The sequence below is a fragment of the Oryctolagus cuniculus genome, chromosome 19 (genome assembly GCF_964237555.1).
Source record: "Oryctolagus cuniculus chromosome 19, mOryCun1.1, whole genome shotgun sequence".
NCBI classification, from domain to species: Eukaryota; Metazoa; Chordata; class Mammalia; order Lagomorpha; family Leporidae; genus Oryctolagus; species Oryctolagus cuniculus.
In genome coordinates, this window is record NC_091450.1 from 56005894 (window position 1) to 56018744 (window position 12851).

General features: G+C 44.9%; 1 protein-coding gene across 1 annotated transcript; it reads left to right on the forward strand.

Moving 5' to 3' along the window:
* Positions 1–3668: 3668 nt before the first annotated feature.
* LOC127482631 (serine/threonine-protein kinase MARK2-like) lies at positions 3669–12477 on the forward strand. The gene is made up of 2 exons (XM_070063892.1): positions 3669–11358; positions 11903–12477. The coding sequence occupies exon 1, from the start codon at positions 3669–3671 to the stop codon at positions 5553–5555; it is 1887 nt and encodes a 628-aa protein (XP_069919993.1). The 3' UTR covers positions 5556–11358; positions 11903–12477.
* Positions 12478–12851: the final 374 nt, after the last annotated feature.

Below are 12851 nucleotides of genomic sequence, written 5' to 3' on the forward strand. Positions count from 1 at the left end.
TGTCCGTACCAGTCACCTTTTTTTTTTCCCTCTCTCTCTCTTCCAGTTAGCTTGGTGAAGTCCCCCCCCGGGGGTAGTTCGCTCTAGTCTCCTCTCTCCGCTTGCCTGCCGGTGTCTCGGGTTATTGAGGTTCGGCTCACCTCGCGTTCCAGCGCTGGTGTGTTGAGTCTGCTGCTGGTGTCCCGAACTGTGGGCTCCCGCGCTCTCCACGCAGGTCCGCTCCCCTTCCAGCGCCGATGTGTGGACTCGGAGCCCTGGACGTCCCAAGTCTCCCGGCTGTTGCACTCCCCTTCGAGCACTTGCGCGCAGACCCTGCACCTTGCGCAGCTCGGTCTCGCGGCTCGGCTTCCGCGGCTCGGTCCCGCGGCTCGGTCCCACAGCTCGGCTTTCGCACGTGGTGGGTGACCTTGTTCTCCCAGTAGGTCCTCTGATTCACGCCCACTGGATCCAGAAGAGTTTCGTCTGCAATATTTTCCTGGTTCTTTTTTCTGAGGCTACCATAACTCCCCTTTTATTAAACTAAATTTTCCTGGACTATCAGTGCGCGCCCTCACTATTCCGCCATCTTGGCTCCACACTCTGAAGCATAGCTTTGTGGGCTACAGATTCCTCAGTTTGTGTTTTGTTTGTTTGTTTGTTTGTTTTTGCCTTCTGCACTGTACCACATCAGCCCTCTGCCTTGTGGTCCTCCAGGGATTCCAATGAGCAATTTGCTCATGAACATAGGGGAAATGATGGAAGATACCTCCCTCTCAGCTCTACAGATATGAACAACGCACCTGAGCTGTCACGGGCAACAGAACATTTTGTGGTAGTGTCATGATGCCAGGAAAGTGGTCCCATCATGTTGAGACCTATCACTCAGATGTTAAATTGAAAGGAAAGGCTATTTGGGGTGTAGACTTTAGGAGGCAATTGGAACATTCTACATGTGCTAATTTTGCAAAAAATAAATATCAATTTCTATCACTAACCTAAGCAAAGATCTTTTGGGGGTACTTTCTCTTTAATCAAATGGACAGATACTTCTGGAAACTGCCATGGAGTATCACCAACTGTGATTGGTCCATTTCTTGCTCTGACGTTGGAAGGTGCATTGTGATGTCATTCCAACTGCCTGTTTGAATCCCTGGCTGGGCAGAGGACTTTGTCCGTTTTTTCCAGGAAGCAGTTGGATGCTGGCCAGCGAGACTTGGACAAAGCTATAAGTTTTTCCATATTTTGTTGTTTTTGCTGTTTTATTGTTCTGTTCATTTTGTCCTCTCCCTTTCCCACAATCTTTTACTTCTTATCTGTGCATTTTTATTTTATTCAAATATCTCCTCATTTCTCTTTTTATTTTTCTTGTCATTTCTTCTCTTTATTTTCCATTTTCATTTTCTAATTCTTTAATTCTTGTGTATCTCACCTTCTTTTTCTCATCTGTAATCACTTTCTTTACATAGGAGGTTTAATATTGTAAGTTTAGCTATAAGAGTTGGTGTTTTCTTTCTGTTACAGTTCTCCATGTTTCTGTTTTGTCACTTTTGATTATTTTGTTTGAATCACTGATTAGTATAGTGTAATTCATTATAGTGTTTGTTCAAAATATTAGCATAGTGAATAGAATTAATCTTAATAATTAGTGTACTTCATATACTGTTGTTTTTGTTATGCCCAGATAAGTAGATCCCCCAATAAACTATCAACAACCTCATCACACTGAAATCCAAAAGCAAGATTTCTATTAAAAAGGTACAAGCCGCGACAGGGACCTCATCCAACCAACCGGCGCAGCAGAGGAAGGAGGAAAGGCCTAAGTCTTTGTTTGGGGACGCTTTTAAAGGGGAGATACATCATCAAGGGCTTAAGGTGCGGGGCCTTTTGTGATTGGGCAGGGTGGGGGGTAAGTGTCTCTGTTTGGCTTGGGTTCAGGTAGTTACCTCAGTTGGTAATCTCTACTGAGCTGGCCTTGGTCTGCTGAGCTAGCTGTCCTTGGTAAACTTGGATATCTCCAGAATGCCTGAATGCCTGCTTTTACAAGGACTCAGGTCTGCTATGGGAAATGGAGGCTGCTTTTGATTGTTTCAAAATAGAGTCACTTTGGCTCTTCAGTTCTGTCTGTTCTTTTTAGTGCTGTTTATTTTGTTCTTTTTGTTTTATTTTTTTTTGTTTTGTTTTCCCTCTTATCTTCCCCACAAATTTTTGCTTTTTTATCTGTGTATTTATTTAAAAATCTCATTTCTTTTTTGATTTCTCTTGTTGTGTTCATAATATCACATAGTGAATTAGAATTGGTCTTATTGATTAGTACAGTGAAGTTCATATGCAGTTTTTTTTGTGTATTTGTTCTTTAAGAGCTTTATTTTTTTATTTTTAGTTTTAGTTTTCTTCCCCTAACTCAAATTTTTTTATCTTTGTGTATTTAATTTAAATATCTTTTGTTTTTCTCTTTTTCTTGTTATAATAGTAAGATGAGTACATTGAATAGAATTAGTCTGTAGTATAGTAAATGTAGTGTTAGTTGACTTATTCATTTGTTTCTTTCATTTTATTTATTTATTTATTATCATGTTTATTTCATTCATTTGTTTTTGTCACTTTTGATTATTTTGTTTGAAATAATGATTAGTATAGTGTAATTCACATATAGTGTTTGTTCAAAATATTAGCATAATGAATAGAATTAATCTTAATAATTAGTGTACTTCATATTGTTTTGTCTGTTCTTTTTAGTGCTGTTTATTTTGTTGGTTTTTTTTTTGTTTTTCTTCTTTTCTCCCCCACAAATTTTTGCTTTTTATCTGTGTGTATTTTATTTAAAAATCTCATTTCTTTTTTATTTCTCTTGTCATTTCTTCTATTTTCTTTTTTCATTTTCTAATTGTTTAATTCTTGTGTATCTCACCTTTTTCATTTTTTTCTCATCTGTAATCGCTTTACACAGGAGGATTAGTATTGTAAGTTTGTTATAAGAGTTGGTGTTTTACTTTCTGTTATGGTTTTCCATTTTTTTGTTTTGTTGCTTGATTATTTTGTTTTAATTATGATTAGTAGAGTGTAATTCATATGTACTGTTTGTTCAAAATATTAGCATAGTGAACAGAATTAATCTTAATAATTAGTGTAGTTATGTACTGCTGTTTTGTCTGTTCTTTTCAGTGCTGTTTATTTTGTTCTGTGTTTTGTTGTTGTTGTTGTTGTTTTTCCTCTTTTCTCGCCCTCGAATTTTTGCTTTTTTATCTGTGTGTATTTATTTAAAAATCTCATTTCTTTTTTGATTTCTCTTGTTGTGTTCATAATATCACATAGTGAATTAGAATTGGTCTTATTGATTAGTACAGTGAAGTTCATATGCAGTTTTTTTGGTCTACTTGTTCTTTAAGAGCTTTATTTTTTTATTTTTTATTCTTAGTTTTTCCCCCAACTCAACTTTTTTCTTTCTATCTCTGTGTATTTAATTTAAATATCTTTTCTTTCTTTTTCTCTTTTTCTTGTTATATTAGTAACTTGAGTATAGTGAATAGAATTAGTCTGTAGTATAGTAAATGTAGTGTTACCTGTTAGTAGTATTAACATATTGACTTATTCATTTGTTTCTTTCTCATTGGGTTGCCAGGTCACCGTAGGTGCTGTAGGAGACTAGCTAGTGTTACTCCCAGTACACTAGATACCAAGATATCCCCACAATGAGTGGTGACAGATCCTCCCACACAGAGGAGGAGGTGTTCCAGGGATATGAAGTCCTCAGAACCCTTGGCAAGGGCAGCTTCGGCAAGGTGAAGCTGGCCCGCCACGTGGAGAGTGGGACCATGTTGGCTGTGAAGATCATTGCCAGAGGGCACGGGGATTCCTCCGAGTTCCCACAAGCAAGGGTAGAAGCAGAGATTATGAGTTCTCTGCATCACCCTCACATTGTACAGCTAATGCAGGTAGACTACACGGCAGAGAGAGCCTACCTGTTCATGGAATATATTAGCGTGGGGGACCTTGGAAAGTTAGTGGCAGTGCGCGGCCACCTTGAGGAAGGAGAAGCATGCTACTATTTCAGTCAGACCCTGGAAGCAGTGGAGTACTGCCATAAGCAGCACGTTGTCCACAGAGATATAAAATTAGAAAATCTCCTTGTGGACAGAAACATGTGTATTAAACTAATTGACTTTGGCTTAAGCCAAAAGTTGGCTGAAGGCCAACAACTCAATTCATTGTGTGGCAGCCTCGAATACTGTGCCCCGGAAGAATTCTTAGGGAAGGAATTCGATGGCTACAAGGCTGACGTGTGGAGCCTGGGCGTGCTCCTATACACCATGGTGAAAGGGTGGCTGCCCTTTGAAGGGGACAGCTTTGCACACTTGAAGGCAGCCATCCTGGCTGGCTCTTACCTAATCCCCTCCTCTATAAGCGGGGAACTGGAGCAGCTGCTGGACTGGCTGATGACCTATGACCCTGCTGAGAGGCCCACAGTGGCAGATGCTATGGGCCACAAGTGGCTCAGCATGGAGCAGAAAGGGCCCAAACTGAGTGAAGACACAGCCAAACAGACTCAGAGTTCAACCGAGGACGAGGACCTCAGTGAAAGTGTGGAGAGCCTGAGCTCTCAGGAGGGCCTCAGAGAACAGGACGCCCCTCTGTGGGGAAAAGCCCAGCTACAGGCTCACCTCAGAGGAGGAGGAAGCGAAATTTACATGGGGCTCCCAGGTCCTTCGCATGTTACTGAAGGTCCGAAATACCTCTCAGGCCTCCTCTTCCAGCTGGGCCGTGAGGAGGAGGATGGCCGCTTGTCCCCTGCTCTGAGCTGGGGGAAATCCCAGGAGGGCTTCAGTGGAGCAGCGAGACCTGAGCTCACTGAAGTGGAGCTTCTAGCATCTCCCCAGGATGCTGAGGCCCAAAGCTACCTGGTGGAGCTGGGCTTTCAGCTGAGCTGTAAAGCAGCCTCCCTGACACCCAGTCTCCAAGCCAGCGCCACGTCCCCAGTGCTGCCCGAAGGTGACCTGTCATCAGGGCTAAATGCCTGCCGTGGAGCCGGCAGGATGGACGGTTCCCCACCTGGCATGATGATGATCCACACTCCTCACCCAGTCCTCAGGTACAACAGCTCCGTGTCCTCTGCGTCCACTCTCAACACCAGCAGCAGTGAGGCCGGCAGGTCAGGTGGTCCCCACCCTGTCATAAGGAGGAGGACCTACATTCTTGGGCCAGTCCTCAGCCACAACAGCTCCTTGTCCTCCATAGCCACTATCAGCATCACCAGCAGTGAGGCTGAGAGGACAGATGGCCCCCAACCTGGGATAAGGAGGGAGACCTACATTCCCTGGCCAGGCCTCAGGTACAACAGCCCCGTGTCCTCCATATCCACTCTCGGCTCCAGCAGCAGTGAGGACCACTTAGGAGACAGGAGCTGTTCCCAGGGAGTGACAGAGAATGAGAGCCTCCCAGAAAACCAACAGGACGAGGAGGCAGGGACCTCACCTGCTAAAGCTGCCAAGAGCAAGGGCCGCCAGGGGGTCTGCAGGAGGATGGTGAACTGCCTTCTGCGGGTGTGTTGTATCCTGCCAGACCCAGAGGAAGACCTCTGAATTCAGAGGAGAAAGGTGGCCCCATAGCTCATTCACTGGAAATGCTCAAGAGGAAATTATGATCCCTGCCTGGGAGGAGGGATTGTGGGGAGGCAGTAAGAAATAACAGGCAGGGAGTGAAGGCAATGGGTCTCATAGGAGGAACTAGGATCAGGCGTCAGACCAGACCACACCACCAGGTCCTGTGTCTCATGTGCAAGCAGCTGATCAGGTGAGCATAACCTCACTCCAGTGTCAGGTCAGTGACATTTCTCGGTTGTCACATGGTTCAAGTAGTCAGCAGAATAGCATTTTTATTGGTTAGCATCCATGACCATTTGCTAGGCACCAGAAAAACAGACACCTGACATTGAAACGCTGTAGTGAATGTATCCATTTATAAGGACTTACTATAGAAGCTCCTTTAGAAGAGGCATAACATACTGGGGCACAGTGCCAGCCTCAGGGGCTTTCTCTATCTGGATTCTGAGGACAGCCACACTGTGTGCATTCAGCAGAACTTACAGAACTGCATGCATAAATATCTCCTTGATTCCATAAAAAGTAGAAAAAAGGAACAAAGAGACCAGGCCCTGGGACTTCCAAGAGCTATACAAACCTTGCCTTCACATCTATGAGGTGTGTGGTACTGCGCAAGTACCTCATATTCTGAGCCCTGGTTACCACTAAAAAGTTGGGGAGGAGGCTCTGAAAAGTCCTTGTGACACAGTGAGGTCTGGAGTTTCTGGGATGACAAGTCCAGCCATGTGCTTGCTCAGGGAAACCCAGGTACGTGTGGCAGATAAGCCTTCCTTCTAGCATGAATGTACTGGACTCTCAGGTTATACTCAAATAGTCTCCCATCCTGTTTTGGGATGTGTGCAGGGGCCACTGGTTGCTTGGGGGATGACTGGCAGCTGCTGGCCCCAGTGGCCCACTTCGGTATGTGATGTCTGGGGTCACTATCAAGTCCAGCCTAGTATTGGCAGCTATAGTCAAATTGAGTAACTTTGGTCTGCATTGATAGATATTGGAGTGGGGGATTCTTTTACCTTTTAAATTATGCTAATAATACAAAACACAAATGTTACTATTTTAACCCTTTTTAAGTATACGGTAGTGGCATGAAGAGCAGTCACAGGGTTGTGTGCACATCACCACCACTCCTCTCCTCCACATGAAACACTCCCCACCCCCCTCCCCAGCCCGGGACCCCCAGGTCTACTCCTGTCTTAATGAATGGGACAACTCTGTCTCAAGTATTATGCAGTATTTGCTCTTTGAGAGCCAGAGAGACGGGCAGAGCTCCCGTCAGCTGGTTCACTCCTTGCAGGCCTGTAATGGCAAGTACTGGACTGGGCTGAAGCCAGGAGCTGGGAACTCAATTCAGGCCTCTCATGTGCATGAAATGAACCCAATCACATGAGCCATCAGCTGCTTCCTCCCTGTCTGCAACAGCAGAAAGTTGGAGTCAGGAGCCAGAGCTGAGAGTGAAACCCAGTAACTCTGACATGGTACGCAGGCATCTTAACTGCCTGCCCTTGGTGTTTGTCTTTCTGTGCCTGGCTTGTATTATCCAGTCCTCAGGATTCATGCCTGCAGTAGCAAGTGTCAGAATATCCTTCCTTTGGAAGGCTGAATAATACTCCATGGTTCACTTGGACCACATTGTTTTCCCACACTCATTTTCTTTTGATGGCCCCATGGGTTGTTTGCATATAGGGGTAATGTGAATAATGCTACTGTGAACATGGGTACAAGTTACTCCTTGAGACCCTGTCTTCAATTCTTCTATTATGTATGTACTTAGGTATTTGAAAGACACAGTGACTGAAAGAGAGCTCTGCCTCACTCCCCAGATGGCCACTACAGTGAAGGCAGGCCAGGATAAAGCCAGGAGCCCTGCACTCCATCTAGGTCTCCCACACAGTTGACAGAGGCCCAAGAACTGGAGCCATAATCTGTTGCCTTCCCATGAGTATTAGCAGGAAGCTGAATTGAAAGCAAATTAACCAAGACTGGAACCAGACACTCCAGTATGGGATGTGGACCTCCCAAGTGGCAGTTTCATTGGCTGCACCACAACACCCACCCCTGTTTCCAATTCTTGGAGTCATATACCTAGATAAATATACACCTAGATGTATATATACCTAGATGGCTACTTGACAATTCAATGTTTAAAAATTTGGGTGGCAGTTCTATTTTGTGGTGTAGCAGGTTAAGCCACCACTTGGAACACCCACACTCCATATTGCAGTCAGTTCATGTTCCAGCTGCTCTACTTCCAATCCAGCTCCCCGCTAATGCTTCTAGGAAAGACATGAAGGTTGGCTCAAGTACTTGGGCTCCTGCCACCTACATGGGAAACCCAGAAGAAGTTCCTGCCTCTGGCCTGGCCCAGCTTGTCTGTTCTGGTCATTTGGGAGGTGAAGCAGTAGATGGAGGAGTCTCTCTCTGTCTCTCTCCTCCCACTCCCTGCCACAGACTTTGCCTTTCAAATCAATAAATTTTTTTGGTTATAAGGAAATAGCTTTATATTTATTTTAATTTTAAAAGATATTTATTAATTTGAAAGGCAAATTTACAGAGGCAGAAGCAGAGAGTGAAAGAGAGAGTGAGACAGAGAGGGAGGTATCTCTATCTTCTGCTTCACTCCCCAGATGCTCACAACAGCCATGGCTGGGCCAGGCTAAAGCCCAGAACCTGGAGCTCCACCCTGGTCTCCTAAGGGAGTGGAAAGAACTCAAGTATTTGAGCCATCACCTGCTGCCTGCCAAGGTGCACATGAGCAGAAAGATGGAATGGGAACCTTAACTTAGTCTAGAGTCCAGGAAAAGCAAGCTCTTCAGCTGGAGACCAGGACAGAGGGAGGTGCTGCCTCTCCTATTCCCTTCCCCCAGCTGTTTATGCTGCTGGCCACTCCCCACCTATGCCCATGCATGTGTGTTCTTTCACCTTTTTAATAAACTTCATCATTCTGGACAGTGTATATGTGCCTGTACTTGGAATGTCTCCCTAAGCAGAAGGCACAGACCTGGAATACACATTCAGCCACCCCACTTACTTCACTTCTTATGGGTGAGCCATCCAGGTGTCTGAGAAAGCCCAACAGTGAACCAAAAAAGCAACAGTGGTAAGTGGAATTCAATTTGTTTCTGTCTCAGCTGTGCTGAGCTTTTACCTCCTTGTGAAAATTCAAAAGTGTCTCCCTCAGTCTCACTGCTCTTGATCTCAGGCAGATCTGTTAAGATGCAGTTGTGGGGACCTTGTTCCTAAGTTTCAGCTATAGGGGAGGAAAGGCGACAATGAGATGTCTTCATAAGGAAGATCTGGACAGAGGAATGGGAAGAGAGTTGGACAGTTTGTGGCCTTGTGCCCAAAATCTTTGTTTCTAGTTTGTAGTGTGTTTTTTAAATTCATTCTTGCTGCTGAAAAACCTGGAACTTGGAATTTAGTTTCTACTGGATGCAATACACCTGGCTAAAAAGTTCTGTCTTGAGATTTTGAATCGTGGTGTTTTCCTTATTAAGATGGGCAGGTGGGCCAAGCACTCGCCTTTTGCTAGCAAACTTCTCTTCATCTGACTGGAGTGGTCCTCAAAACAGGTGTGCAGTGTATATGTGCCACACCCCCTGTCAGCAGGTGGTACTTCCTAACATGGCAGGAGTTCCTCAACAGGAGCCGAGGGAGGGACTTTGCCCAACCATGGAAGCCTCAAGTGTGACTTCAGCTTTTCAGTGGATGAAGGAAATGGACCCCACCTGACCATGGTGGACCCCATAGCTAGTGCAAGCCATGTACCTAGTCAGCAGCACTACCATTTATCTTAGCTTTATGCTGGTTTCTGCTGCCCTGGAATACACACCCAGGTATGGGTTTCAATGCTACCTGAGGTCACAAGCTCTAGATATGCTGGTCCTAGCCCCAGAGAATGTTCAGGACACAGAAGCTTCAGGGCTTACAACCTCTAGCAGCTGGTCTTCAGGCATAGGCTGTGTTATTTTTACAACCCAGGAGATTTTCCTCCTGGTGTGAGGAGCAGTGCCCCACTAGAGATCATTTCTTGCAGAGATGACATCCCATAAGCTCATGTTGGATGCTGGGAAAATGCCCCAATTATATGTGCATTTGCTCCCAAGTTGTTGGCACCTTTGCAAAAGCAGCAGCACTCTTCAACTGGCCAGATTATGTAAGGCATGTTCATTGAGACATTTTAATAGGGGCATTGGGTAATGAAGATGCCCTTACATATAGATCAACCCACAAGGAGCCCTGGAGGCAGGTTGCTTAAAGCCGAGGACCTCAAATTGGGGTATAAAACCTTTGTAATGTATCCAATACAATTAATACAAGGGATCTGAATCACATATATAAGCATAACAGGGTTTGTGGAGAGCCATATCACTTTTGTGTTGTCAGGTTCTACCAAAACTTCAGCTGTATATGACTCCTCATTCGTCCCTGTGGACTGACTCCTAAGGGTACAGTTTAAAAAACTCTAGAAAATCGAGATACAGAGTGGTTTACTGACAGCAGTAGTTGCACAAAGTATGGAGTTTAAAAGGCAGGTTATGCCATGGTGGGTCTTACTCAGGTGATAGAATCTCAGACATTGCCAACTAGCACTTGATCGCAAAAGGCCAAACTTACTGCTTTAACTAGAACCTTGCAATGGGGAAGAGCTAATGAGTTATTATGTCCAGACTCCAGTTTGTTTTTCTGGAGTTCCATGCACATGGAGCAATTTGGAAAGGAAGAGCCCTCCCAACTTCAAAGAGCTCTCCCACTAAATAAGGAGAAGAGATGTTAGCTCTCCTTCAGGAGCACTGGAGTCTTTAGAAAGTGGTTGTCATTCACTGCAGGGGACACAAGAAGACAGATAGCCATGCTATTCAGGGAAATGTGCTAGCAGATAAGGCAGCAAAAGTCGCTGCTGCAGGGCAGGTTCTAGAAATAGCTTTGCTACCTGAGCTTTTTGGTCACTAAGTATCCTCACTACACAAACCCTGTCATAGAATGTTCTCCTCAACCAGGCAACATGAAGGATGCCAGTGGAGGTGGGTGTTCAGTCATAAGGCCATGTGCTGAATGGGGGGTTATTAATATATGACTCTCCCTATTTGGAAGAGAAGGTTTAATGCCAGGAGTTCCTTGGGTATTTGGAGGGTAAAGGCTGCATACTGTCATAAAGAAAGTACCTCAGCATGTGGTGACTGCTTTAGGTTTTTCTTATCTCCATACCCCTTGGAGACCTTAGTCATCAAAGTCAAAAAGCTAATCATATTCTTAAGAAAGTCCTGGTGAAGCTTTGCCAAGAGACCTCAGAAAGATGGCTTAAATTCTTACCTATTTCCCTCAGGATGAAAGTGGCACCTAAGGCTGCTTTAAAACTGCCTGTCTAAAATGCTATGTAAAAAGGTCTTCTTCACCTCTGATACCCTCTTTCACTCAGGGATACAGATCAGGTAAGAGTTTATTATTAATCTTTTTCCTATACAAGAGGCTAATGGACTGTGGTAATAAAATTCTCACAGTGCCAGGTCCCAAAATCATGAACAGCCTGTCCCCAGGAGACCAAGTCTTAAGAGACACTTGGAGCAAAGACTCTTCCTCTGATCAATTGCAGCCTAGATGAAAGGGATCCTACCAGGTGCTACTCAGCACTCCTACTGAAGTCAAATTCAGGGCATCCCAAGCTGGGTACATTTGTCAAGGATCTCAGTTCTACCTCTTTAGTCTTCACAGGGGCACACAGAGAACAAGTCTGCTCACTCTTGTGAATGCATCCAAGATCTCGAATACATCTTCAAGGGGCAAAAGGGTGAGTAAAACCTTTGCTTTTATCATATTGAACCTGCTACACTTAGTGGCACACATGTTTTGCCTATCTTTTATTCTCTCAGGAGGCTGCTGTTGTGAGGAAAACTCCATAGTTCTTGTAGTATGATAGTAGGAGATCCTGCTAGGCCATAGAAAACCATTTAAAAATCTGTTTATTGTGTGGGCCAAACTAGAGCCTACACTTCAGGCCAGATTTTACAGCAATTGCTTGAGTCCGTGGGTGTTCTAAGTTAGTCATGGACAACTAGCTGGCCATAAAATGCATACTGGCAAAACCAGGAGCGTGTGCAGTGATTAATGGAATCTGCGGCATCTACTCTAACAGTTGTATATTCACTGAAAAGGATACTACCAGTCTTTATGGCTATGCTAGATGGTTTTATAATCTCAGCAAAGACAATCTATCAATGCCCATGTTTTGGGAAACAGTGGAATATACTCCTCCTATCCTGAAGGGGATTCAACTTGCAATTTATCTTTTTTCCAATTATGCTCATCCTGATTGACTAACTTTTCTGTTTCAGAATTTGACAGCTTCTCAAAATGATGATGACCATGCAAGGGCAACAGCGATTGGCTGTGACAATGAAAATTCCCCAGCTCATGAGATGGATCGATTAGATGAGCTAAGAAGAGGTTTCCGAACCCTGGATAGGTAGGGACAACACCCCTGGCCAGCAGGAAGTAGCTACAGAAGACGGATCATCATCCTTCAGCACCCCCTTAAGATTAAGGGTCGGAAATCTCTGCGGGGGGATGAGGTGGGATAAGGCAGGTAGCTAGCTTAGGGCCACAGAGCTGGAAGTCCCAAGTCACAAGCGCTCGCCCCCATGTAATTCTATCCTACTTGTCCAATAAACTGCCCCTTACTGGGGCGTGTTTCCTTCTGGGTGGGGCACGTGCCATGTGAAGTTCCACCACACTTCTACCTCAAAAGCAGCCCGCACTGGAAGAAGTGTGTCCTGCTCTTGGGAGACGGATGCTGAGGTGCTGTCTCTCCACTTCTCCTCTTACCTCCATTTTCCCCGGCCCACTCCCCACCCATGCTCACGTTTCCTTTATCATCCCTTAAATAAATGTTATCATTTTGTGTACTGTACATGTTTCTGTGCTTCAAATGCTTCTCTAGGTAGAAGGCAAAGACCTGGAATAAGATTAGACCCCACTTCAGGGTTAAGGTTCTGTTTGCAACAGAAGGATCCCATATCAGAGGGCCAGTTCAAGTCCTGGCTACACCACTTCCTATGCAGTTGCCTATTTAAGCACACTCTGCTTTGCAGATAGCAGGTGATGGCCAAAGAGCTTGGGCCTCTACCACGTGGGAAAGACAGATGGAATTCTGGGATCTTAGCTTCATCTTGGCCAAGCTTCAGCCATTGTGTCCATGCGGGGAGTGAACCAGTGCATGGAAAATGTGTTTGTGTATGTGTGTGTGTGTATGTGTGTTAGAGAGAGAGAGAGAGAAAGAGAGAG